Source organism: Pyrus communis, chromosome 15 (genome assembly GCF_041283825.1).
Source record: "Pyrus communis isolate YQ-2024b chromosome 15, ASM4128382v1, whole genome shotgun sequence".
Taxonomy (NCBI): domain Eukaryota; kingdom Viridiplantae; phylum Streptophyta; class Magnoliopsida; order Rosales; family Rosaceae; genus Pyrus; species Pyrus communis.
Genome location: NC_142579.1, coordinates 41,471,392 through 41,496,328, shown reverse-complemented (window position 1 = coordinate 41,496,328; position 24,937 = coordinate 41,471,392). Strand labels below are relative to the sequence as shown.

General features: G+C 39.6%; 6 protein-coding genes and 2 non-coding genes across 9 annotated transcripts; 6 read left to right on the top strand and 2 right to left on the bottom strand.

Moving 5' to 3' along the window:
* Positions 1 to 334: 334 nt before the first annotated feature.
* On the bottom strand, positions 335 to 2,411 carry LOC137732921 (outer envelope pore protein 24B, chloroplastic). Its single transcript, XM_068472168.2, has 3 exons — positions 2,116 to 2,411; positions 1,664 to 2,020; positions 335 to 513 (listed from the first exon to the last, which is right to left on the bottom strand). The coding sequence occupies exons 1-3, from the start codon at positions 2,311 to 2,313 to the stop codon at positions 433 to 435; spliced, it is 636 nt and encodes a 211-aa protein (XP_068328269.1). The 5' UTR covers positions 2,314 to 2,411; the 3' UTR covers positions 335 to 432.
* Positions 2,412 to 3,449: 1,038 nt separating this feature from the next.
* Positions 3,450 to 8,049, top strand: LOC137732929 (uncharacterized). 2 transcript variants are annotated; one of them, XM_068472173.2, is made up of 7 exons: positions 3,450 to 3,881; positions 4,039 to 4,104; positions 4,443 to 6,000; positions 6,090 to 6,165; positions 6,889 to 7,271; positions 7,382 to 7,480; positions 7,682 to 8,049. In XM_068472173.2, exons 3-7 carry the CDS (start codon positions 4,510 to 4,512, stop codon positions 7,850 to 7,852), a joined length of 2,220 nt encoding a protein of 739 aa, XP_068328274.2. In that variant the 5' UTR covers positions 3,450 to 3,881; positions 4,039 to 4,104; positions 4,443 to 4,509; the 3' UTR covers positions 7,853 to 8,049. The 2 variants fall into 2 exon arrangements, with proteins under 2 accessions (XP_068328274.2, XP_088541978.1); XM_088685852.1 differs by having other exon boundaries at positions 3,530 to 3,902.
* Positions 8,050 to 8,131: 82 nt separating this feature from the next.
* On the bottom strand, positions 8,132 to 9,331 carry LOC137746684 (uncharacterized). Its single transcript, XM_068486691.2, has one exon. The coding sequence runs from the start codon at positions 9,224 to 9,226 to the stop codon at positions 8,156 to 8,158; it is 1,071 nt and encodes a 356-aa protein (XP_068342792.1). The 5' UTR covers positions 9,227 to 9,331; the 3' UTR covers positions 8,132 to 8,155.
* Positions 9,257 to 16,685, top strand: LOC137746769 (uncharacterized). The gene is made up of 4 exons (XM_068486777.2): positions 9,257 to 9,316; positions 10,309 to 10,431; positions 10,535 to 10,871; positions 16,103 to 16,685. The coding sequence occupies exons 1-4, from the start codon at positions 9,257 to 9,259 to the stop codon at positions 16,591 to 16,593; spliced, it is 1,011 nt and encodes a 336-aa protein (XP_068342878.1). The 3' UTR covers positions 16,594 to 16,685.
* On the top strand, positions 11,540 to 15,763 carry LOC137728286 (uncharacterized). Its single transcript, XM_088686107.1, has 3 exons — positions 11,540 to 13,293; positions 13,846 to 15,099; positions 15,238 to 15,763. Exons 1-3 carry the CDS (start codon positions 11,540 to 11,542, stop codon positions 15,761 to 15,763), a joined length of 3,534 nt encoding a protein of 1,177 aa, XP_088542233.1.
* A 946-nt stretch (positions 16,686 to 17,631) lies between the features above and the next one.
* On the top strand, positions 17,632 to 17,719 carry LOC137720336 (small nucleolar RNA R16). Its single transcript, XR_011066497.1, has one exon. It is a non-coding gene; the product is annotated as a small nucleolar RNA R16 (small nucleolar RNA).
* Positions 17,720 to 17,784: 65 nt separating this feature from the next.
* Positions 17,785 to 17,870, top strand: LOC137720343 (small nucleolar RNA R16). Its single transcript, XR_011066498.1, has one exon. It is a non-coding gene; the product is annotated as a small nucleolar RNA R16 (small nucleolar RNA).
* A 3,683-nt stretch (positions 17,871 to 21,553) lies between these two features.
* Positions 21,554 to 23,921, top strand: LOC137732936 (uncharacterized). The gene is made up of 3 exons (XM_068472174.2): positions 21,554 to 22,422; positions 22,549 to 22,776; positions 23,551 to 23,921. Exons 1-3 carry the CDS (start codon positions 22,162 to 22,164, stop codon positions 23,629 to 23,631), a joined length of 570 nt encoding a protein of 189 aa, XP_068328275.1. The 5' UTR covers positions 21,554 to 22,161; the 3' UTR covers positions 23,632 to 23,921.
* Positions 23,922 to 24,937: the final 1,016 nt, after the last annotated feature.

Below are 24,937 nucleotides of genomic sequence, written 5' to 3'. Positions count from 1 at the left end.
ATTGAGATCAAGCCCCATATCGTACTGATAGTATTGTTTTGGGCTCCATTGGGCCCAATTTTGGATTAGGCTGATAAATTGATAATGCACTTTAATTATTTTGATCCAAACAAAGTCTAAGAGGTCCAAATTCCTGTATTTCCGTACGCATTTCATTTTAAGTGGCTTAGATACGCCTGTTATATTCCTCCAAGAGAGGATTATTTCTGGTAGCAAATGAAGTTTTTGGTTACTCGGACCATCAGAGATCAACAATTTATATTTCAAAGAACAAATCACAAGTCGATGCTGCGCGTATGAAGCCGCCTATTACCAGGTGTATCAACTCACTAACGAAAGGAAAACACTATTCAATGAGAAAATGATGTTTTAAATCCATCATGAGACAATTCTAAGTTGTTATCAGACTACAAGCAAAGATACAATAATGAATCACATCTCAAAATCCCAGGTACTCTCAGCAGTTAATGTTGGCATCTTTCGTTCCTCCGCCAAATTGACAGATGCTGAAACCTGGAAAGAATACATGAACATTATCAGGAAAAGCTTGGTTTAGTAACAACAGATAAGCAAAACGCTACAATCTTCGAAGTAGTCATGTGACTCGTATACTCGGAAGCATCATTTCCGAGAGTTCAATGAGTAGGAGCTAATAGTTTTTTACATATGAACATGTACTAACATTCAACTGATGGCCACATAACGATTGAACTACACTGCAATACCATTACCGCCCAGAGCAGTGCTATCCACCACACAAACATTGCTAGTACCGCTGTGGACATGAAGCGTCATCTTTGATGCTACTACCACCAAGATTTCAATTCAATCCAACTACCCCACTAGTAGGAAAAACCACAGTTGTAGCTCCGGGCACTGCCACAACCACAACCCTTAACACAGAAAACAATAGCGGACCACCTTGTTTTACAACACACTTGTGAATTGGAGGAACCGAGTGTGTTGCAGAATTGATGCTTATTCTTTGTAACTTCATAGGACAAACTGTTACAAGAAACCCTTGTGTACTTGGATTGACCGACATACCAAATGACATAACAAAACCAAAATTTCTACTTCACAGGCCAAACTGCAGCCCTTCCAACAGCAACATTTCCGGAGTGTTACACACACCTGATTTCACAATCATCAACTCCTCAACACCCTCATCTGGAAAGAACAATGTCACCCATGTCCCCCAATTGACGTTAATCCATTCCTTAGCAGGTTTAAATTTCCCTCGAAAACCTCCCACTTCACTCGCCAGAGGTATATTCAAGTTTAATAACGAAAGTAACATCCAGGATCCAAAACATGAATACTAACCACATGCAATTACATCTCCTAAGTGATAAAAGCATACCGTACTCAATGTACTCATATCAAATCTAGTGAAGAAGCACGGAAGCCCAGGATGACACAATTGTCGACAGAGAGAATGGATCATTTCCACAAAACACATTCTTGTGCCATAATCAATTTACACTCACTATATCACTTATTCAAAACTAAGACCATAATCTGAAAGCAGGCACAAATCATTGACAAACCAAAATTCAAATGCCATACTGCACTCAAACATCAAAATCCTAATTGCAATTATATAAACCAAATCAAATCCAACATATAAAACAAGAAATATCAATTAAAAAAGTTTAATTACCTTAAAAGAGCCATTGATTTTAGAACTCCTCGACCACTCCAACCCCAACAACTTGCTCGACGTCTGGTACGAGGCCCTGAAAACATCATCATAAACCCTCTGGGCCACCGCGAAATCCCACGAATTCTTGGCCAAATCATACGACGGCTCAAATGTCGTCGCTCCGCCGTGCAGATAAGAGTACTTGAACTTCCCGTTCCTCGAGCCAAGCACGTGATTCGCCGACACCTTGTTGGCCGAATCGAGCACCAGGGTTCCGTCCAGAATCGTCCGGTTGTCTCCCCTCATGTGAATGTAATTCAAATTCAACGGCTTCCCCACAACCCTAACCGAGTTCATGAACTGAAACCTCAAGTCCTGCACACACCCAAAAGACAAAAGCCACCATTTTTACAGTTAAATCACTCAAGGCCACCAATTATAACCAGACCAAGTCGCCGAAATCTGATTACCTGTTTGGGGACGTTGTAATCGATGATGAAGGAACCGGGTTTCTCGACGGCGAGGACCAGGCCATTTAAGCTGGGTCCAGCGGCGAAGGTGGCATCGGTGAGGGAAGCTCGGAACTTGACATCGCTGGCGAAGAAGGCGACGTTTGCGGCGGCACCGCTCTTGTCAGTTTCATACTTGCCCTTCAAAGATGCCTTCATCGTGAGCGAGGTGGGTGGGGGCGGGGGAGGTTGAGAGGGGGAGGAGATGCCGCTGGTGAGGGTTTTAAAATTGTTTTCTTGTGAATTTGTTAACTTTGGAAATGTCGGTGTTTTTGGTTGGTGGTGCAATAGGGCGCCACGTCAAATCATTTTTTTTGGGTTTTAAATTTTGTCGCCATTTTTATTTTTTATTTCTATTTATTTTTAATTAAAATTGTTATAAACAAACAAAGAGAATAAAAGGAAGTCAAATTGAATTTATAACCTAATTAGTTTTGCAAAATATATTTTTGCTGGAATTTTGAGTCTTGGTTTTGTCATAAATTGATTTTGCATAGACATGGGGATGTGGAGTTTAAAATGTGCTAAAGGCTATAACTGTCACATCCCTACCCGAACGGGACCATTTTTCGGGCTCGACTATGTCGCAGCGTGATATTGTCCGTTTTGAGCCTCGTCGCAGCATGATATTGTCCGTTTTGGGCCCCGACCACGCCCTCACGGTTTTGTTTTTAGGAACTCACATGAGAACTTCCTAGTGGGTCACCCATCATAGGAATGCTCTCGTCCGAACTCGCTTAACTTCGGAGTCCTCATGAAACCCGAAGCCAGTAAGTTCCCAAAAGGTCTCGTGCTAGGTAGATATGAGAATATACATATAAAGCTTATAGGATCCACTTCCCTGAACGATGTGGGATGTCACAATAACTTTTATGCATATTTTTGCGTAAATAAGTTGACTAGGTTAGTTTGAGTTGTGACCCTTTTACATTTGAATTTGAACCTTTTGATACGAATATTGGTTGAGTTAAAAAATAAAAACTGTAATTTCTAATATAACAAACAAATATATATGGCAAGGAAAAAAACTCACAAATTAAACAAACAAAAAAATTGAAACAAAGGCAGTTTTGTAGCTTCTTCTAGCCTTATATTAAGACCCATGTGGTGGGCTATAATTTAGCCTCTGTTATAAAACCGACCCATGGGCCGGCTCAGGAACTAAATGCAAGGCCTAAACCTTGCTAATTTGAAATTGGGTCGGCCGAGCCCATAACCAAAAAAGTAAAACTGGGCTCTAAACGGCCCATCGGGCCTCCGCCCTTTTTAATCGAAGTGACTTTCAAGGGATAAAAAGAGAGAGACAGATGGACGGCGAGATATGTAGAATCTGGCGCGCTCTCAAGAATTCCCACCCGAATATTTAATGGAGGACGGATCTTCTGAGTTCCCGCCAAACACAATTTGGCGCGCTCTCTACAATCTGAAAATCCCTCTTTTCCCGCGAGCTAAAAAGCCCATTTGCCACTGCCACTAGCCCTACCATCTCCAATCTCAAACTTTCCGTCTCTCCAAACAGTCCCTTCCGATTCAGTCCAATAGCTTCAACATTTTCAGCTCTCTCTCTCTCTCTCTCTCTCTCTCTCTCTAGGTCTTTGTTTACGCCCTCTCCGTCTCTCCGATCCGGATATATCCCCCAATCATCTCGCCGCTGTTTCGGGAATCACAGAGAGAGGAAGTTCGTGGAAGGTTCTATTGCTCTTTGAAGCAACCGAACGTTTGCAATTGTGAGAGATTAAATTTTAATTGTATGTGACCTAATTGATTACTGATTAGGGTTTCAATCTGGGATCTGATTTTTATGCTGGATTTAATTGTTTGAAATGATTGTTTAAATTACTCTGTGTAATGTTACCATGGCCTGAAAGCTTCTGTTTCCCGCAGGCATCTCCGATTCGATTCACTGGAGCGAATCCAAATTGCAGTGGTGCTCCTCGTAGTCGTAATCTGGTACAGTTTCTTTTATCCCTGTATTCTTTTTGTTTATCATATTTTGAGGGTTTATTTTCTTTTAATTGTTGCTATCAGCTGCTCAATGTAAAAACTTATTAGTCATTTTTTTAATGTTTTTGATGGAGTTAATGTAATTGATTGATCTAATCTTTTAGGAATGGTCAGTACTTTGAATTTTTTGTCATTAGTGTAATTTAGTGCTTTGATTTTGTTTCAAAGATTAATATGTGTCTAACATTTTCTGAAATTTGAGGCTGTTGTGTTGTGTTTAATAACTACGAATTAGTTGAGAACAATTTGTTTAGTTTTATAAGTAAGGTTGATTTCCGTTGCAGGGAAAAGATCTTGTGCATTTTAATGATTGTTCGTGTACTAACGAGTAGAACCTGAGTTTTATATGTGATGGAGTTGAGAAGTTGCAATCATTTGCACTTTATCCAGGCTCTGGAAGGTGGTTTAGTGGTAAAGATTCTGAATGTGGCTCGCGGACGGCCAGTACTCAGATTCAAGGAGTTGAAAGACATACATGAAAGATTAGATGCCAAAAACGGTGATTCATTCCCAAGAATTCCGCCAAAAGATGAGTTCAGGGGATCACTTGTCAACAGAGATAGGTTAATGGGTGAAAGTCCAAGTAGGAGTACTGTGCGGAATGTGACAGTCAAAACTGAACCTGAAGTTTACGATTTTGATAGCAGTGATGGCAATGCGGGAAGAAATAATGATTTGGATGGTTTTGGTAATATTACACTGAAGCAGATTAAAGAGACATGCAAGGACAAGAAAAGAAAACGTTCAACATCTGTTGATTTGAAAAAAATAGGAACGTGCTCACCTGTAAAGCATGAGTGTTCTAAGTTGCAAACTGATGAAGATGATGTTGATCTCATAGAGCCTCTTAGTAAGTGGAAACTCTCAAAGAAGGCAAAGGCCAATGCTAAGAGTAAGCGTAAGAAAAACGGTTTCTCTTCAATGTCTCAAAGTTCCATATCGACTATCACATCAGAACACATCCCAAGTGAGCCGGAATCTGGTCTGAACATTAAAGTAGAGGTTCCTGAAACTGAGTTTTCAGATATCCAAAACACAATTCCTGCTGCTGGTGATACCTCTTTGGCTTGTGATAATCAGGAGGGTTCTTGCAGAGTGGTGCCTGATGAATCACCTGCGATAGCTGCTGATTGTGTTTTCGAGACCGAGTTGCCAATTTACGAAACAAATGAAAATCAGATTTGTGTTGTAAATGAAGTCTGCTACGAAGATATGGCATGTGCAGATCCCACACCTATTCAGATTGTAACGACCTCAGAATGGGATATTGTTGAGGTTGATGATTCAGTGTTCAATAGTTACGAGTGCTTGGATTTGCCACTATTAGAATATAACACTGAAGGACATATCACAAATTCGGTTCACCCTGACAACTTCATTGAAGCAATATGTTCGGCTCAAGATCAAAATTTTGATATGCATGACACTATTTCCTCTGAGGATGAAGGGTTAAGTGAGACTAACAGCGAGACCCAGGTTCGAATATCTGAGGTGGTGGGTGATGATCTCTTTCAGTGCATGGGACCTGTTAACGGAACTGATTCATGTCTGTCTGAGCCTGACATGAATGATGATTCACCTTGGAATGTTGAATCCAGTGCTGGCTCTGCTAGTGATTGTGACTCGGGCTCTGGTAGTGGTATGGTTTCTGTTGCGGACGATTCCCCCGTGGCTGAGGAGAAGAAGCAATCCCCCAAGTCTGCCTGTGCTGGTGCAGAAAGAAACTTGTCTCCAGGGATCTTTTCTTCTGATGCTGCTGACGAGCTTACAACACTAGTGAGTGGTGGGAGTCCTAGTTTAAACCAGCAGCGTCCTCCTCAAAGGCTCTTTCCGACCAGGAAGGTATGTAACATCTATTGGTTTTTTTTTTTTTTTTTTTTGGCTTTATCATAGAGTGGAGTTTGTTTCTCATAAACTGTTTTCATGTGCAGGTCATTTCACCAACTTCCCAAGAAAAACTGTGTAAGGCCATGAAGTCAATTGAGTTACACAGTGAAGAACATCCCAGTAAGTGTACAAAGCCTGTTGTTCTATTCGAATGATTAGGATCGTAGGCTCGTAGCATACTTTGTCAGCCAGATGCTACAATGTAGTAAAATTTAAGTTTCATTCTTGAAAGTTATTGGCCATGAGAACCTATTGATGAGCTGATAATGGATTTCCACTGTGTTTTGATGTTCTCTATACTGCGGTGTTATGTAGTCAGTAGACATGTACAATGCTAATCAATTCTTGAGGGCCAAGTACCCAACTGAGTGTTATTCTGGAATACTACAAATTTCTTTCTGTCTGTTTTAATTAAATTGATAGAGTTTTCGGTATCCAGAATTGGGTTGTGCGGCTGGACAGAAAATAGGAGTTTTGACAACATTAGGGGAGGATTTACTTTGATGGCTTAAACCATTCTTTTGTGACTTATGGCTGTTGCCTGTTGGTGTTTATTGTACTGTAACTTGTATGTTTTGCTGTGTAACTGTTTCCTTTTCAGGCCAACTGTGTAGCTGTTAGGTTTGGTTTCTCATACGACACCTCAAAACAAAATTTTCTATGTTGGTTTAACTGATTTTCTGTTAACTCTTTTATCGGAAACAAAATTTTGTTCAAATTTTCTTAATATTTAAGCTTTCAATTGCTTTCCGTTCATTACTCCATTTGCAAATTGCGCAAATTGCTATTTCTCTTCTCTCATTCACCGTGTATTTGATTCTCATGGTTTTCTGATTATATCAGGTTGTAAGGCGAATCTATGTTTTGGAAAACAAACCGAGAGGACAATTTGTGGAGCTCAAGGGCCTGATCAGATCAAGAGAGCGAAATTGTCTATCAAAGTGCAAAACAACCTGAATCCGAAGAATGAGAAGATTAATTCCCACCCTAAAGGCATCCCTAAAGCCTCCAAGGTTTCTGCAACACCACCGCGTTTTACCACCGGGTGTACTTCAATCCGAACCTGTTCGGAGAGTGCCATTGCATTCTCGCAACGCCAGATGCAGGACATTGAATCCCTTGCAACGAAACTCACAAATGAGTTACAGACCATGAAGGAAATAGCAGAAGAAAGATTACTGCCCGAGGTCTATCATGCTACACCCTTGAAATATAATGCAAACGAGGTACCATTGTATACTTTTTTCAGATACGTTTTCTCACGCAACCCCTTTTCTGTGTGAAAGTGCAAGAATAATTGTGTGCTCATCCGTGTGCTTCCAATGAAAAAATGCAGGTGCGGATGGCTATTAAGAACGTAACTAGAGTCGAAGCATCTGCGAAAAGGTTACTTTCCATGATGTCAAGGGACTGCAACCGGTTTTGTAAAATCATGGTTTGCTTCTCACCCTATTTCCTTTCATTTATCCGGATTCTGTTATCGCAAGTCTAAAATAATCATCACGCATTCTTCTATTATGTGAAATAAGATAGAGAAGTGCACGATGACTATTTCGACGTGCTAGTAACAATTCTATTTTCTTCCTCGGTCTTGTTTTGAGGCATGAATTCGATCATTTCTGTTTATCCATTGCAGAAAATGGCTGATATCGACGCCGATGCTTCTGAAAATGTTGCAAACAAGGACAAGGAGGGGAAGAAGATTGTGTTTGCTGATGAAGCTGGGGAAAAGCTCTGCCATGTCAAGTTTTTTGAGAATGACTTGGCAACATTTTCAGATCAAAATCTGGATTTTCTGGTTAAATAACTTGAAAACCATGTTTTTTCTTGCACCTTAATTTAACCTGGATCCTTTCCGTACCATCAGGAAATCCAGATTCTTGATTTGTGTGGAAGAGAAATTGGTGTCTTTGGTTTGTATGAGGACTGTCGAATTTTGTTTGAGCAATTCAAATTGCTTGATATTTTTGCTTTGGAGAGTAAAATCCAAAGTGAATTTTTGTACATGCATTTCAACAATTAGAATTTTTTATTACTGGTGAAAACCTGACAACATATATTTATGACTGGTGCTACAAAGATCACGTATTTAACCTATAATATTTTTACATTAGTAATTTAGTAAACAATGAGGGGCAAAAACGACAATATGAGAATTCAAATTTCCCACTTGGTCCGAAGGGTCGGAAAACAAGAGCTCCCAAATCTCAGAAAACGCCTCCACAATAACGTCCTGGTAATGGCGGGAATTCAAAGTCAAGAAACAATGGAGGAGCTCTTCCAACTCCTTGGCCTCGAATATCTGTTTTTCCATGATCATCTCCATCATCGACCTTCTAAAGTCCTCGTAGGGATCCTCCGACTTCTTCACCACCGCCACGCTCTCCCTCACCTTCCCCTCTTCCCCCCTGCACGCCCTCATCGGCCGCAGCACCGTCTTTATCTTTCCGAACTCGCCACCCGTCGTCCCCACCGATTTCTTCGAATCCGAATCTGAATTCGGTCTACGAACCTTATCGTAATCGCCACTGTTAGGTCTCTTCTTGCTGCTCTGCTTGTGCGGTCCCGAGATCTTCTGGCCTATGGTGTCCATCACCAGCGAAAATTCGGTCGAGAAGCTTCTGGAAGAGTAGATCGGAGTTCCGCTTTCTTCGCTGATCTCTTCGCCGCCGTCGAATTCGCCGCTGAACCAGTTTCCCGACGAAACATTTATAAACGGAAGCTCCGGTTTCGCTTTCAATTTCGATTTCTTCCTCTTCGTCTTCCTCTTCTCCTCGTTCCGCTTCTTCCTGTAATAATTCTCGGTTTCCGAAATCGGCGACATAAAATTATTATTATAGTTATTATAATTATAATTATGACTAAGTTTGTCATTATCTGCGGATGATTTGATTTCGACGGTGCAGTCGGAGATGAATCGCGTGGATGACCGGGACCGACACGATCCGCAGCCGAGGGATTTGGTGGGCTTGGATGACACGTGGCACTTTACGGAGGGGTGCTCCGGTGCGGACGGTGGCGGGACCGGGAGGGTGAGGCTGGGGAAGCCGATGTCCATGGCTTTGGCGTTTACGGGGGACAGCCGGTAAATTGCCGGTAAAGTGGAGTTGTGTTTGGGGCGACAGAATTGGATTAGCGGGATAACCCGGGGGAATTTGAGCTTAAAGGAGCGTTTAGCCATTAATTAAGCCCGGGATTAAGCGGGATTAAGATGGGAGGATTTGGGGTTGGATTATATAGTGAGGTGAGGCCGGCTGTAGATGCAGAGACGGTAGGATCTGATGGATTAAATTAAGAGGGATGAAGTGTGCATGGACTTCTGTCTAGCGATTGTATGGATCGAAAATGTGCGTAAAATAAATGGCTTGGTTTATGATTATTTAATTGATAATCAAATCACTAATCAGGTTGAAAGCTACTTAAAAATCAAATTAAGGAATTTGATTTATGATTCAGGTGGAGGATGTGGTTGGTTGTATCCAGTACTGATAGGTTGACGAGTTCCATGCAAGGACTTGATCATACAAAGGGCCAAACCAATCTCATTACCGTACATAATGGTATCAACATAGCATCGATAGTACATAATACTGATAGATATTGCATAAATAGTACAACGTCACGAATTATCGTAATGTATGATGATTTTTAACCGTATGATGTACGATGAATAGATACAATTAATTAATCATTTGAATCTTACAAAAAGAATCCAGAGAGAATCCTATTCCGTTGACAAAATTGATGACGAGCTGCCAGATAGATACAATTTTGTATGACAAGTGTACAAGCAGAATATCCCTACAAGACAGAGTGTAGAAAGTATCTTCTTCTATACAATACACACACGCGCTTTGACTTCTTGACTTTGCACTATGGGTCGGGCAGGAGGCAAATACCAATTGGGCCTTCATGGCCCGGGAGAGAAGTAATGTGCCTGTTCATCTTCCAATTCTAGCTAAGATTTTTTCCCCCCACTCTGTCTCTATGTCTTACGATTTGGTCAAGCTCCCCCTTTGCCATATTTGCCGACTGCAATGATTCAGGCCAGTCACAGGCAGCGTCAACGACACAACCGTCACCGGGGTGTGGCTAAGCTTGGGTGGGTGGGGTTGGCGGATGACGGACTGGGGCGGGGGCGGGGGAGATGCGCCTGAGATTATGTTTTGTTTTTGTTTGCTGTTTATTTATTTATTTATTTGGCTTCTATTTTTTTATTTCGAATAAATGATTTTTTACTGTCTACGTTGTGTGGGCTTTTAGTGTGCCTCGTCAGGATCAAACAATGAGTTCATGGCATTGCTCAAGCTTGTTGGTTCTCCTCTCATCCCCCTTCAGGTTCATTGTGACAATGCACTCTCCCGCCCTGTTAAAGATTGTTCCATTTTATGTAATATTAACCTAATTTACCACATTATATAGTTTTCAGCTTTCACTTTTCATTAAGTACGTACGTGGTTTGATACATGCATGCATGCATGGCGGGCAGGAGGCTTCTACGGCCAAATATATAGTGCAACAATATGTGGCGGCAATCGGGGGACTGGCGCACGCCGTTGGGGAGGTTAAGATGGTGGGATCCGAAATGCGCCAAGGTGATGATAGTGTACACGTTCAGAGCAAAGTCAACAGCGAGGTTGGTGGGTTTGTCCTATGGCAAAAGAATCCCGACTTGTGGTACTTGGAATTGGTTGTTTCCGGCTTGAAAGTCAGTGCTGGAAGTGATGGCAAGGTCGTGTGGAATCAATCTGGCTCACAACCTTGCCACGCTAATAAAGGCCCCCCAAGACCCCTCCGTCGCTTCTTTCAGGTATATACAGTTTTAGGTCGCAATCATCTTGAATATTAGGACTCATATGGAACTGATGTTGTATAAAGCCTTTTGCCTAGAAACTCTTTTTCTAAATGTACTTTTGTTTAGAAATATGTTGAACTTTTTAATAAAGTCTCAAATGTTTAATGAAAACTGTGGTTAAGGAGCGCAGTCAACTTAAAATCGTGATTAAGGAACAACATTAACAATTATTTGTTGATTAGGGTTTTATTGAAGTATCTATTATTATTGGTGGTAGGGTTTGTCTAGTTGTCATTGTTTAGTTGGTGATGGATAACAACTCATTGTCATCTTACTTTCGGCTAGGGTTAGCTGCTTGTTTGTTTACTTTAGGCTTATTTAAGAGCAATATTCCCTCATCATGTAAAGCTAGGTATTAGTTTAAGTTAGAGATAGTGGAGGTCAGGTCTTCACTCATGCTTGCTGAGCTGCCATCCCTGTCCGCACCATTCCTCCACTTTCTTTCTTGTATTCCTCTCCTATTTATGGTTGATCTTGTAAACTATTTTATACATGATATATACATAAAATTGTCCATATGGTATCAGAGCAGTGATTCCTCTTGGACCTGCTTCTGTGTTCTTCCGAAAAACCCACCAAATCCAAACCAGTTGAGCCATTATGGCCATACCAGCAGAAAAAACTTCAAAAAACGAAACCATGGATACCAATCCAATTCAACGTTTGAGCTCTGTGCTTCTAAACGAATTCAACTACCTGCCTTGGTCACGAACTATTTCTCTCGCTCTTGGAGGACGTGGAAAGCTCCCATTCATTCAAAAGGATGACATCATCCCCGAAACAACTGCACCGGATTATGCAGCATGGGTATCCCAAGATCAACTTATCATGTCTTGGCTGTTAAACTCTATGGAACCAAAGATGGCTGAGATTTTCAGCTACTCAGTATCATCTCACCAACTTTGGAATTCCGTACGAGACATGTATGGAGATCTAAACAATGCTGCGCGAGTCTTTCAGCTGAAGAAAGATCTTACGGAATTACAACAGGGAAATCTCTCTTTTGTTCATCATCTTGGCAACTTGAAGGCCAAATGGAATGAATTGGATCTCTACAGACCTCATACCACGGACACAACCATTCTTCTAAAGCGTGCTGAAGAAGACAAAGTGTTCCAGTTGCTTGCCAGCATTGGACCAGATTATGAAGACCTTAGAAGCCATCTCTTAATGACACATGAACTTCCCACTTTACAGATGGTCTGCAACGTTATTCAACGTGAAGAAGTAAGAAAGAAGGTCATGAACGCAGACATGGTCGTTGGAGAATCAAATTTTAGGCCATCAGAAGCAAGAGCCTTCACCTTCTCCAGACCATACAAGGGAAAACGACCAGACTTAAAGTGTTCTCACTGTGTGAAGATAGGTCGTACAGGTATTGGACACATAAAAGAGAAGTGCTGGATTCTTTATCCAGAACTTAAACCTAAGTTCAATGACGATGGAAGAGCACCAAGAAACCAAATGAAGCCTGCCTACACTCCTAGAGGAAATCTTGTTTGCGACAATGTCTCCAATAATGTGATAAACTCTTCCTCTAGTCCCATTGCTCTCATAAATGAATTCGCTAACTTCTTGCAACAGAAACAAGGAGCAACAAATCATGAAACTCCTTCAGCCATGCTCGGCAAGTTTGCTGGCTTCCTCGAACAATCAAACTCAGTGTCACAAAATGACATGCCAGGTATTATTGCAACTATCTCCACTGCTTTGGATCTTAGTAGTAGTTGTGATTTTTGGATAGTTGACTCAGGAGCTTCAGATCACATGACTAACGATGCATCTTTACTAAATGATTTTCAAAACTTTTCCACTCCTTCTTTTGTCTCCGTAGCTAATGGCACCAAAGTTCGTATAGTAGGCAGAGGGAAACTCAAAATCTTCTCGAGTCAAAAAGAATCCCTTGTCATGCATGTCCCTTCTTTTCCTTTCAAACTATTGTCAGTAGGAAAAATAACACATTTGCTAAATTGTCTTGCAATTTTTTCAACTCACTATGTGATTTTCCAGGACCAAGTTTCGAAGGAAACGATTGGTAAAGGGTTCTTCCTCAATGGACTGTACTATGTCAAATTCTCTTCAAGTTTCCCAAAAAGTTTCTACGTAAACTCAAGCACTGTAAACAAGGAGCAGCTGTGGCACATGAGATTAGCTCACCCTTCTTCACATGTTATGTCTTTTCTTTTTCCTAGTTTCTGTAAAGTGATTCCAGATTGTGAAGTTTGTCAAAAATCTAAGTTCACCAGGTTACCCTTTCCCCACTCTCTCTCTAGAGCTACCAAAGCCTTTGAAATAGTCCATTTTGACATTTGGGGACCTGCCACCTTAGAGTCCTTTGATGGTTACAGATTTTACATATCGTTCATTGATGATTTCTCTAGAACTACTTTTGTGTATTTACTTAAATTCAAGCATGAAGCTTTCCAGTGTTTCAAAAATTTTCATAAATTAATTCAAAATCATTTTAACTCTAAAATTGGCATCTTAAGGTCTGATAATGGGTCTGAGTACACTTCCAAAATCATGACAACTTACTTAAGTGAGCATGGAATTTTGCAACAAACAAGTTGTGTAGAAACGCCACAACAAAATGGCATTTCAGAAAGAAAGAACCGAGATTTGCTTGAAAAAACACGATCACTAATGTTACAAGCAAAAGTTCCAAAGAAGTTCTGGTCTCAAGCTATACAAACCGCTGCATACATCATCAATCGCCTTCCTAGTAGAATCTTGAAGTTCAAATCTCCTTACCAAATTCTCAAGGGGAGAGAAATTGACATAAGTCATCTCTGTGTGTTTGGATGTGTATGCTATGTGCACATTCAAACTATTCACCGAGATAAACTTGATCCAAGGGCTATCAAATGTGCATTCGTAGGTTAGTCAACTTCCCAAAAGGGATACAAATGCTACGACTCTAAGACCAGAAAGGTATGTGTATCCAGGGATGTGCGTTTTGATGAAACTCACTCCTTCTTTCAAATGCATGATGATGAACCTCAGGGGGAGCTCTCATATGAAGTGTTTCCTACCCCTCTCTTCCTTGATGATACAAGGCTGTCAACACCGCAAAATGAAGCTGTTGAGATAGAGCCAGCTCCTGAAAGTATGGAAGCAGATAATGAAGAAGTCATTCTCGAAAGGAGAGAGCCTCAACTTGAACAACCTCCTCTTCCACGAAGGAATCCTTCTCGAAACAGACAACCTCCAGCCAGGCTTGATGATTTTGAAATCTACACGCCTAGACATCCTATTGGACAAATGGTTTTTCATAGCAAGAGCTCTCCATCTCATGCTGTCTTTGTGACCAAGTTATCCCAAAATTCTGAGCCTCGATCCTTCGAAGAGGCACACCAATCTCCTGTATGGAGGCAAGCCATGCTTGAAGAACTGAAGGCACTTGATGAAAATCAAACTTGGAGCATTGTTTCTCTGCCAAAAGGTCAACGTGTGGTTGGGGCAAGATGGATTTATAAGACCAAATTTCACTCAGATGGAAACATAGAGCAGCACAAGGCAAGGTTAGTTGCAAGGGGCTTCACACAAACCTTCGGAGTAGATTACAAAGAAACCTTTGCCCATGTGGCAAAGATGAACACAGTTAGAGTGTTTCTTTCGGTGGCTATCAATTCAAACTGGTCTCTACATCAAATGGATGTAAAAAATGCCTTCCTACATGGAGAGTTAGAAGAAGAGGTATACATGCGGCTACCACCTGGTCATGAACGAGAAAAGGAACAAGGAATAGCCTGCAAGCTTCACAAGGCTATTTACGGTCTCAAGCAATCTCCAAGGGCTTGGTACTCAAAACTTAGTTCTGTCCTTATGTCATCCGGCTTTAAACGAAGCAATGCAGATTCTTCAATGTTCACTAGGATTGGTACGCATGGAAGATTGGTGGTACTTGTTTATGTTGATGATCTTATTGTCACGGGAGATAATCCAGAAGAAATAACTGCTCTCAAAGCCACATTACATTCAACCTTCAAAATCAAAGATCTTGGCAGACTTCGATACTTTCTTGGAATCGAAATGGATCAATCTCCAACTGGTTTGTTTCTAAATCAACAAAAGTACGTTCTAGATCTTTTAGAAGAAGCAAATATGATGCATTGCAAGCCTGCCAAAACACCACTACCAACAAATTTCAAGGATGAAACCTCAGGCATCCAGCTTGAAAATGCATCGGAGTATCAAAGGTTGGTAGGAAAACTTATCTATTTGACTATAACCCGACCTGACATTGCTTATGCTGTTAGCTTTGTCAGCCAGTTCATGCATTCTCCCTCATCTCATCATTTGCAACTAGTTAAAAGGATCCTTTGATACTTGAAAAGCTCAATATCTACTGGGATTTTCATGCAAAACAACGGACACTTCACCATTGAAGGATACATAGACTCTGATTGGGCAGGCAATGTCCTTGATCGCAAATCCACAATTGGTTACTGCACTCTTGTTGGTGGTAACCTCGTTACGTGGAAGAGCAAAAAGCAATCTGTTGTAGCTCAGTCAAGCGCAGAAGCTGAGTACCGTGCAATGGCATCGACTGCATGCGAACTAATTTGGCTAAAGAGGTTGCTACGTGATCTTGAAATCATCTCCTCCAAACCAATTCTTCTTCATTGTGACAATCAAGCAGCAATGCATATTGCTGCCAACCCCGTCTTCCATGAACGCACAAAGCACATCGAGGTTGACTGTCATTTCGTTCGCAACCAAGTTCAGTCCAAGCTATTACAAACTGTATTTGTTCGTTCCAGTGATCAACTTGCCGATGTGTTCACCAAGCTTCTGCCTTCTGCACAACTTGATCGTCTTCTCTTCAAGCTTGGATCCAGAAGAACTCTCGATCCAGCTTGAGGGGGAGTATTGAAGTATCTATTATTATTGGTGGTAGGGTTTGTCTAGTTGTCATTGTTTAGTTGGTGATGGATAACAACTCATTGTCATCTTACTTTCGGCTAGGGTTAGCTGCTTGTTTGTTTACTTTAGGCTTATTTAAGAGCAATATTCCCTCATCATGTAAAGCTAGGTATTAGTTTAAGTTAGAGATAGTGGAGGTCAGGTCTTCACTCATGCTTGCTGAGCTGCCATCCCTGTCCGCACCATTCCTCCACTTTCTTTCTTGTATTCCTCTCCTATTTATGGTTGATCTTGTAAACTATTTTATACATGATATATACATAAAATTGTCCATAGGTTTGGACCCCAGGAGCACAGCCAACTTGTTCCTAGATGCAACGTGCACAGGAGAGAAAAACATCAACAAAGAAGAATGCTTCATCCTCAAGCTCGAAACCCCCACGGAAATACTCCAATCCCAAAGCACTCCCCAGACTGAAATAGTCCATCACACCATCTGGGGCTACTTCAGCCAGCGGACGGGACTGCTAATCCAGTTCGAGGACACCAAGCTGGTCAAGATGAGGTCGCGAAACGACGACGTTTTCTGGGAGACGACGATGGAGACGGTGATCGGGGACTACAGATACGTCGACGGGATAAACATAGCGCACGGCGGTAAAACGTCGGCTTTGCTGTACAGGTACGGACACGCTTACAACCAGAAGAGGAGGATTGAGGAGACGTGGAGGATTGACGAAGTGGATTTTAATATTTGTGGGTTGTCCATGGATTGCTTTCTGCCTCCGGCTGATCTTAAGGGGGAAGATGGCGGTGGAGATCAATAACACGTACGATACGACTGTGTTTTGTTTGGTCAATTTATTTTTACAGAACCAATACAAAAAACCAAGAAAGAAAAAAGAAAGGACTGAGGAAGAAGTGCATGTACATATAGGTAAAAAGCAAAATTGTTTTTTATGCGTTGAAGCCTGTGGTTTTGAGAAATTAGAGAGCAAGAAGAGAGATTAACATCATTTGACCACTAAATTAGCATGACATCAAAGTAATTGGTCATATATGGACGTTTAGTCCAGTTTTAGGCCCCATGGGACACACCCTACCGACCATGAGTAGGTAGCACATATCAAATCAATGATTTGCGATATGAAACCTAGAGAAACACTGAGATAAGTCGTGCGTGTGAGTTGATCTTGACCATTCATAATTATTAGATCCACGGAATAAGATCCCATAGGCATGCGTTACTAATCCAAACGCTCCTCTTTAAACACAATATCTGAATTCAAGCATTTGTTATGCTGGGCCAGTCCATTAAACTTTAAAACTGGGCCTAACAAAAGTTGGACTAATATAATTTTATTAAAGCCCATTGAAAACCCTAGAATTCCATTCAAAGCCCAAATCAAAAAACAGTGGGCCGCGCCACCAAAATGTCAAGTCTGTTTGTCAGATGGATAAAACCCTAATTCACATAAACCCCTATATAATCTCGATCCTTCTCCTGTCCGCCTCTCATTCTTCCCCTTTGTCAGTCGCCCTTCAAATTTCATTCTCCGCAGGTCCGATTGTGTTTCGGATCTGAGTACGTAGCGTCTGTGTTTGTTTTCTGAATTTTGGTTTCGATTTTCTGTGTGCGCGTCTATGTTTGTGTGTCATGCATCTGTTTACCCTCTCATTCCACGCAAAATTCAATGGTGGAGGAGCTTAGAACGGATGCAGATATCGATTGGTTGGCTTACCAGCTCACTGCAGATTGTTTGAGTTTGCTTTTGGGTCAAATGGACCTACCGATATACTTATATGCTTAATTATGTTTAATTTATTTTCTTAATTATGTTTAGTTTTGTGTGGGTCGAAAATCAAATGGCAAATGATGAATAATCTTTTCCGCTTATTGATATACTGAATCTTCTATGTTGACATAAACTCCGCTTATTATCTGATGCCATTTTTCTATCTTTTTATTTATTTATTTGTTTTTTTTTTAATTTTATTTTTGGGAAGAAATAGAAGGGCAAAGCGTATGATGCAAAATATTATCACTTGTACTACACACCGAAATAAATGTGGACAAAATCTCCGCTTATTATCTGAAGCTTTGCCATATTTAATTGATTTTTAATCAAATTAGTAATTTTTTTTTTAATTGTGGATTTTTAGTACCAGTTTTGTTCATGGTGTTAAATGGTTTCGATGATGAGGAAAAGCAGACGGGCGGACAGAATCTGATGCTGTGTAGATTGTCTGCAATTTCCACGTATGTGGAATTGTCTCTGAGGATTATTTGTTTTTATTTTTTAAATTGTATTAAAATTGAGTTAATAGTGATTAGAAGTGAAATGTGTGAGTTAATTGCGATTGATTAGTAGTTTAATTGTTTGGATTATGTTTTCCTGAGTCGGTGCAGTGATGATGTTGCTCTAATATGTCTGGACATATGAGATTAAAACAGTGATATCATATGCAACACTTCTGAGCGCCCTAAAATTTTGAGTTCTTCAACTGTTGATTTATTTATACATTTTTGTGTTGTAAAATCAGTGGAATAAATTAAAAATGATACAATATTTATGAGGTTCCTCTACTGTCAGTGTAATTGGGGTATATTACGATGGTAAATGAAAGTATCACTGTTGCCTTGAGGACGTACACTAACTGCACAAACTGTAGAGTATTTCATTTATTCCACATCATTTATACTGTGGATTTTACATCATTTTGGAATTTATACTATTGTCATTTTTTCTAACAAATAGTAAGATACTTTACATTATGATGGTAACACGGATAAATGGAGCTACAACTCACTTGCATATGATGGTAGTTAAACATTGGTAAATGGCTTTGGTATCCTTTCGAAAATGTTGACATTTTGACAGTACATACCAATAAAATTGACAGTGAACAAATAATTATGTCGACAGAGATTGAGCTAATAAAATTATGAGGAAATGTAGCAATGGCTGTTTTATTTTAATTTAATTTGAGCAATTGTCTTTCAATTAAAAATCTGAAACTATTAGTTTTTTATTTCATCAAACCATGCACTTATGATTCTTTTTATCTTCAGTTAAAATGAATCACTTTCCAATGAGGCTGAATTAAAGGAGAAATATGAAAAATCAAATAAAAAAATTGTAGCAATACTCTTAATTGTAATCTAATTGTAGCAATAATTTTTCAAATATGATTTCTTTTGACAAAAGCTTCGGGGAATTGAAGGACTATAGTTGTATGAATTTATGATTAAAAATTTTTAGCTAAGAGAACATAGTTAAAGTTGAAGATCATTTCTTCAATTCAATATAATATTAATGGACAATATCGGCTTGGTAATGGGGATATAGAACAATTTAGGGAGTTTCCTCTTTTAAAATTCTTCTGTTGGGCTTAAAGAAATTATCAAAGTTATGGGTTGAGTCATTCATATCTCTCCCTAATTGGGCTACTTAAAACGCTATGTCGGCCTTGATTGAAACATGAGTGGGTTGTTAGTTCCCGCCCTGTGACGAATAACGTTGGTGAACCTAATTACGAATTAGAAACTGAAATCAAATGGTTTTTTTTTTTATTTTATTTTTTTTTCTTCAAAAAGTGGACAATTGGTTCACTTTTTTCCGATCCGGAGAGGTTATAGGGAATTTCACCATGTTCGTGGCCACTAGTAAAGCAGACTCACCATCTCAGAACATCAAACTTAGGATCTTTCACATTTTTCTATCTATTAACAAGCTGCAATCCGTCTCCTTACCACTAGACCACTTGTTGTTGCTATTAAATGGGTTTATTCGAGTTTGACCAAAAAATAAAAAGAAATGGTTTTATTTAAGTGTGGTTTGTTGTCGGTTAATTATTATGTGCGACTTGCGAGTCGGTGGTCCTAATTAAATTAGGCTAATGTCGTTGCTTAGATGTCAAATCGGTGGTCCTACTCACTTTTGTTTTCGAGTCTAATCCATCTGTTATATTTAGTCAACAATGGAGGAGTGAGGCCAATTTACATCCACATCCACTAAAGTAAAGATTGTCTTTGTATGCATTCTTTCTTGGAATTAAAAAAAAAAAAAAGATGGAGGGAGAATAAGATTTTGTGAGGGTTGGAACTGGTAGATTGCTCTACAAGTTAAGAGTTTAATTTTTTAATTTATTGTGTTTTGGATTCAAATTTTTATTTTTATTTTCTTAGTCTATCTTAGTAACATAGATTGTATAAAAAAAGACTTGCATTGCGAAAGGTAATTTCTTGGATAAGATAAGAAAGCTTCACTTGTAGCTAACAAAACACGAAAATCTTCGCTTCTATTTGATCGAGGTTTCTCAAGAGGTACAAAATCTGGAATCACTAAGTTGTAAACAAGCTACCTCTGCCTATCTCTCTCTAAGCCCTCTTATGTTGCCCCATTTGAGAGGGCATGCCCCCATTTTAGGGGACCAAAGGGTGCACTAGGCACATAGCTTATCGAATCCAGTTGCAACACAGATGAGAATGCATCCTACGAAAGATAGAGTTGAGATTGATACATTAAATGTCTAGTTAATATCTAGTTCACATTCACTGCACGAGATGAACCTTGGTTTGGTGAATTGAAGTTGACCTTAGGTGTAATAGGGACTACTAAAAAATAAAAAATAAAAAATTTACAGAGGATAGTAACTATGATTTGGTAAATCTAGTATAAGTTCTTTAGTATTTCTTGGAACTAATTATATAATTATTTCTAATCATGATCAATTGACCAATGAACACAATATCAAAAGTTCACCTATCACAAGTTGGCATAATTTAATGGTATCTAAATATTTCTTAATAAATTCATAAGTACCATACATAAAAGGCTTAAAAACGAGAGAAAAACTTGAGTATGAACGTTGGACCAGACTAACAATAACATGTTTCTCACAAAAAAAATTTCATAAGTACCATGATCGTGATGGAGGCTACAAATGATAGGAAAACTTGAGTACGTATGCCGACCACACTTATTGTAGGATGTTTCTAACAGTAACACAAGACTATATATTTCAATTGCATTCCACATACACGATCACATTCGAGATGAGAGCCGGTGATTAAAAGTGGCCCTCAATGCAAACAAACAAGTGTCGTGACGGTGGGAAATGACTTGTGGAGTCAACAGATGATACCTAGGGATGGGCAAAATACCTGCGGTTATGGGTAACCGCGGTCACTCGCCCATTTAAACTTCACGGTTACGGTTATAGGTAACTGTTTAGATAAATAAATGGTTATGGGTATAACCGTTTACCCATGAAATTTAAATGGTTGAGTATGGGTATTAACGGCAGTTATAAGCGGATAACCGTTTACCTATTTATTTTATATATGTAAAATTAACACAAATTATGTTCTCTATTGGGCAAATTATGCTATTGACTATAATGCATGATTTATATAGCGGTGTTTTAATTAATTAAAAAGTAATAAACAATAATCCGTTGAACATTTCTATCCTTAAATTGAATAAATTAAAAGAAATTTAAGTGAGAAAAATAAACAGGAGCGCACTGAAAAATAAATGACAAATGATAATTGATGGGGTGTGCTATTCACACATCCCATTTTATTTCTCACACACCCCTTGATAATTTATGTTCGTTGATTTTTTTCAATTTATCTGATCCGACGGCCGAAAATTAAAAATGTGTGTGAGAAGTAAAATGAAGTGTATGAATATCACATTCCTAATTGATACCCCTCCGGCGTCCAAGTGGACCCCGCATCCATACATACTTTGCTGGGTGCTGTCGCCACAAAACCATTCAGAAGTTTCAGAAATGGTCGCTCGCAAAGCACTCCACGATTTCCCTTCCCTTCCCACATCAAAACCCAATTTCAAAGCTTGTCTCGTGTCTCGTTCCGTTGACTAAAAGCATTCATCGCCAAATTCGAGATTTTGAGTTTGATTTTTTTGATTTTTCACTTCGTATCGTCTTGCTAGGAACTTGTTCAATTAAACGAGTATTTACCACAACTTGAGGTTTCTAATTCGATTTTATTCATCTCAAATTGTTTTGTTATAAGTTGGTTAATTAGTTAAACTCGAGATCTCTAACTTCTTTTTCTCCACCCTATCATCTTGTCGCTAAACTGAACCTGAAGTCACAAGTTCGATTTTCCCAGACTCGTACGTCGCAGTGACACTGAGACGGCTCACGCACCCATGATCTCGTGATCCCAACACATTAATACAAAATTTACTACACCACACCCACAGTCCTAAACTCCCCAGTCCCCAAACTGTGTCTATCCGCTCTTACTCTAAACCCCTAACCCCATATATATATATATATACACACACACAGACACACACACACACATAGAGAGAGAGAGAGAGAGAGAGAGCTCAACTGTGAAACTTCATCTTCTAAAAATGAAGGACAACGATTCACCGACACTGATAACAATCCCATCATCAACGGTGATCAGGAAGGACACCTCGTCGTCGTCGTCGTCGAAAGCCGGAGGCTTTCTTGACAAGAATCGCTACAAGTTCTCGGTTTTAGCTGCGATTCTCCTCCTCGCTTTCTGGTCAATGTTCACGGGGTGCGTCACCCTCAAATGGTCCGCCGGCAACTTATCCCACCTCTCCGACGACCTTGATATCCCGACCTTCGACGATCTCGACATTCTAGTACTTGAGTTTACATCTTTCTCATACTTGGGAGACTAACCCTTTTGCTTAATTTCTCTGTTAATCATTGTGGAAGTGGAATTAAACAAATTAATTAGTGATTAATACTGGATTAATGATTTGCAGGAGGTGGAGGAGAGAGAGAAGGTAGTGAGGCACATGTGGGATTTGTACACGCAGAGCAGCAGCAGCAGCAGCACGAGTCGACTGCCGCTGTTTTGGCAGGAGGCTTTCGAGGCGGCGTACGAGCATTTGAGCAGCGACGTTGCTGCCGTTCGAGACGCCGCCGTTTCGGAGATTGCCAAGATGTCCATCTGCTCCATCGTTCTTGATCCCATCCCACTTCAATCAACGGTTAGTATACCCTCTAATTCGTATAATCAAGTCTCTCTCTTATGTTCACGTGTGATTATTTCTCTACTAAAATTCTTATTTAGGGTTTAGGAAAGTTTTTTGGAAAGGGATCATCTTTGGATCCCTTCTATCTGATAAATTCGGATCTTTAAAATTTGATCTAATTGTTAAAGTTATTATAACTTTAATGGCCTTATGTTTTTAATCATTGAATCAAATTTTAAAGATTCAGATTTGTTGATCAAGAGGCTCAGATGGAAGGGATATGGAGAAGATCTTTCCAAGTGTTTTTAACTTCAAATAATTTCCTGCTAAACTACTCTACTCTGTTTTTGTATTCTCGCTTCTGTTGACCCGTTCTATGAAAGTCCTTCGGCATTAGGTTTCTTTTGATGATTTGCTTGCTCTCTGATGATGCAAGATTAGCTTTAGCCACGAAAGTTCAGTGAGCTAAACAATTTGAGTAAAAATTAGTACAAGTTCAAGAGCTTGAATAGTAGATGTAGGTTAGGTGAGATGGTCGAGATCTCTTGCACCGGAGTTTGAATCCTCATTCTGATAGGCTAGAATAATTTAGAATATAATATCGTCATGTAAAAGAAATATGAAATTGAGTTTGTTTGTGCACGAACAACGTGAACCTCTCTATAAACATCAACCCAAGTTGTGATAACTGTTGTAAATTTGTCGAAAATGGAGCTCACAAATTCGTATACGAGCCTTGGTAATATGTGATTGCGATTTGTGACGAATTGTGTTTGTTATTGTGTCCAGAACATAAGAGAAATGCAGAAGAAGAGATCCAAGAAAGCGGAGGAAGGCAAGAAGGTGACTACATTACGAAGTAGTAGCTAGAATTCTCTGTTTCAAGTGCTCGCCGTCGAGCTCAGTGCTTAAAGTTTCGTCGGAGAACGGTGAACACGCGCCGGGACTATGTGCACGGTTTATACATAATTAGGGTTCAGGTCAATCCCCTTCTCAGATAAAAAGAAAAGATCCATATATGAAAACTTGTCTCTGAATTGTCCTCCTGTGAACCCCATTAGTTGGGGAACTTGGGACTTTAGAAAATCCAATTAATTGGAATTTGATTTACTAGTATATTTTATTTTTAATTAAGAGTAATAAAAACAGTAAATTTTCCAGTCCTGTAAGTGTGAAAATTGTGTTCGTTTTCGAGTTAAAAATCTCAGCAAACTGATATATATCATTTTTCACAAAAACTGTGAGTTATTTATGCGTTTTAGCTGGTTTTGCGGCCAAAGTTAAAAGAAAAAGTTTTATGATGTTAGATGTAGGAATTTGCAAAATCGTTTAAAAAGCATGAGTTTCACAGTTTTGGGTTCCACTTCAACGTTAGGTAACATTAAATGTTAGTATTGGATAGTCTAGATTCATGAGACCACACTAAAAGCAATAATCTAAACCAATCTAGGTCGTCCAATGCTCAAGTATTTAATGACACATAATACGAAAAAATTGTCCCTCAATTTGGAAAATATGAAAAAAAATAATCAATATTAGATTCCATACAGAATTCTAGCCACTCTTTTAAATTTATTATAATTCTAACAAAAAAATTAATATAAAAGTACTTATATACCTTTTTTATAACTAATAACATAAAAAGATTAGAAATTTTCCCTTCTGGGTCGAACCCGGTGGCGTAAAACGTGCGAGTAAGTTAGGATGATTCGTGCAAAACGAAAAAGAAGCAAACAATCACAGAAAATGACAATTCAGTCCGGTGACAAGCCGAGGAACTTAGCTTTGGGCTTTTGCTGCACGCCGACCCATTGGGATTTCTGCAATCAAAACAATAAAACTTGACTGGGACTCTCTCACTCCAAAAATCCCAATTGAAATTCGCAGTTTTGTTTCTTTATTTGGGCGCTCAAAACAGTCTCTTTGCAACATGGCCAAAACGAGCTGCAACAGCGCGAAGCTCAATGGCTGCCGCCACGAGTCGGAGGTGCTTAATCTAATCTTTGTAGCTTCGATTCTCGTCGCCAGTCGTCGGAATCGCCACTCTCCTCGTCGGTAAAAAACCGCAGCCTCTTCGTCGCTTCTAAATTTCTAGTACCTTCGCCAACGTCAATTTGGCCAACCGGTTTGACCCGACATGAGAAAATGTCTAATTATTTTCATATCAACTTTTGGT

Excerpts from the sequence above, each read along its gene's own strand:
- LOC137732921 (XM_068472168.2), bottom strand. The coding sequence starts at position 2,313 with ATGAAGGCATCTTTGAAGGGCAAGTATGAAACTGACAAGAGCGGTGCC. Across the intron at positions 2,021-2,115 it reads ATTACAACGTCCCCAAACAG|GACTTGAGGTTTCAGTTCAT; the intron begins GTAATCAGATTT and ends GGGTGTGTGCAG. Across the intron at positions 514-1,663 it reads AAATCAATGGCTCTTTTAAG|GTTTCAGCATCTGTCAATTT; the intron begins GTAATTAAACTT and ends TATTCTTTCCAG.
- LOC137732929 (XM_068472173.2), top strand. The coding sequence starts at position 4,510 with ATGGAGTTGAGAAGTTGCAATCATTTGCACTTTATCCAGGCTCTGGAA. Across the intron at positions 6,166-6,888 it reads ACACAGTGAAGAACATCCCA|GTTGTAAGGCGAATCTATGT; the intron begins GTAAGTGTACAA and ends TGATTATATCAG. Across the intron at positions 7,481-7,681 it reads ACCGGTTTTGTAAAATCATG|AAAATGGCTGATATCGACGC; the intron begins GTTTGCTTCTCA and ends TATCCATTGCAG.
- LOC137746684 (XM_068486691.2), bottom strand. The coding sequence starts at position 9,226 with ATGGCTAAACGCTCCTTTAAGCTCAAATTCCCCCGGGTTATCCCGCTA.
- LOC137746769 (XM_068486777.2), top strand. The coding sequence starts at position 9,257 with ATGGGAGGATTTGGGGTTGGATTATATAGTGAGGTGAGGCCGGCTGTA. Across the intron at positions 9,317-10,308 it reads CGGCTGTAGATGCAGAGACG|TGTGCCTCGTCAGGATCAAA; the intron begins GTAGGATCTGAT and ends GTGGGCTTTTAG. Across the intron at positions 10,432-10,534 it reads CTGTTAAAGATTGTTCCATT|GAGGCTTCTACGGCCAAATA; the intron begins TTATGTAATATT and ends CATGGCGGGCAG.
- LOC137728286 (XM_088686107.1), top strand. The coding sequence starts at position 11,540 with ATGGATACCAATCCAATTCAACGTTTGAGCTCTGTGCTTCTAAACGAA. Across the intron at positions 13,294-13,845 it reads TTCTCTAGAACTACTTTTGT|GGATGTGCGTTTTGATGAAA; the intron begins GTATTTACTTAA and ends ATGTGTATCCAG. Across the intron at positions 15,100-15,237 it reads AATGCATCGGAGTATCAAAG|CTCAATATCTACTGGGATTT; the intron begins GTTGGTAGGAAA and ends ATACTTGAAAAG.
- LOC137732936 (XM_068472174.2), top strand. The coding sequence starts at position 22,162 with ATGAAGGACAACGATTCACCGACACTGATAACAATCCCATCATCAACG. Across the intron at positions 22,423-22,548 it reads TCGACGATCTCGACATTCTA|GAGGTGGAGGAGAGAGAGAA; the intron begins GTACTTGAGTTT and ends AATGATTTGCAG. Across the intron at positions 22,777-23,550 it reads CCATCCCACTTCAATCAACG|AACATAAGAGAAATGCAGAA; the intron begins GTTAGTATACCC and ends TATTGTGTCCAG.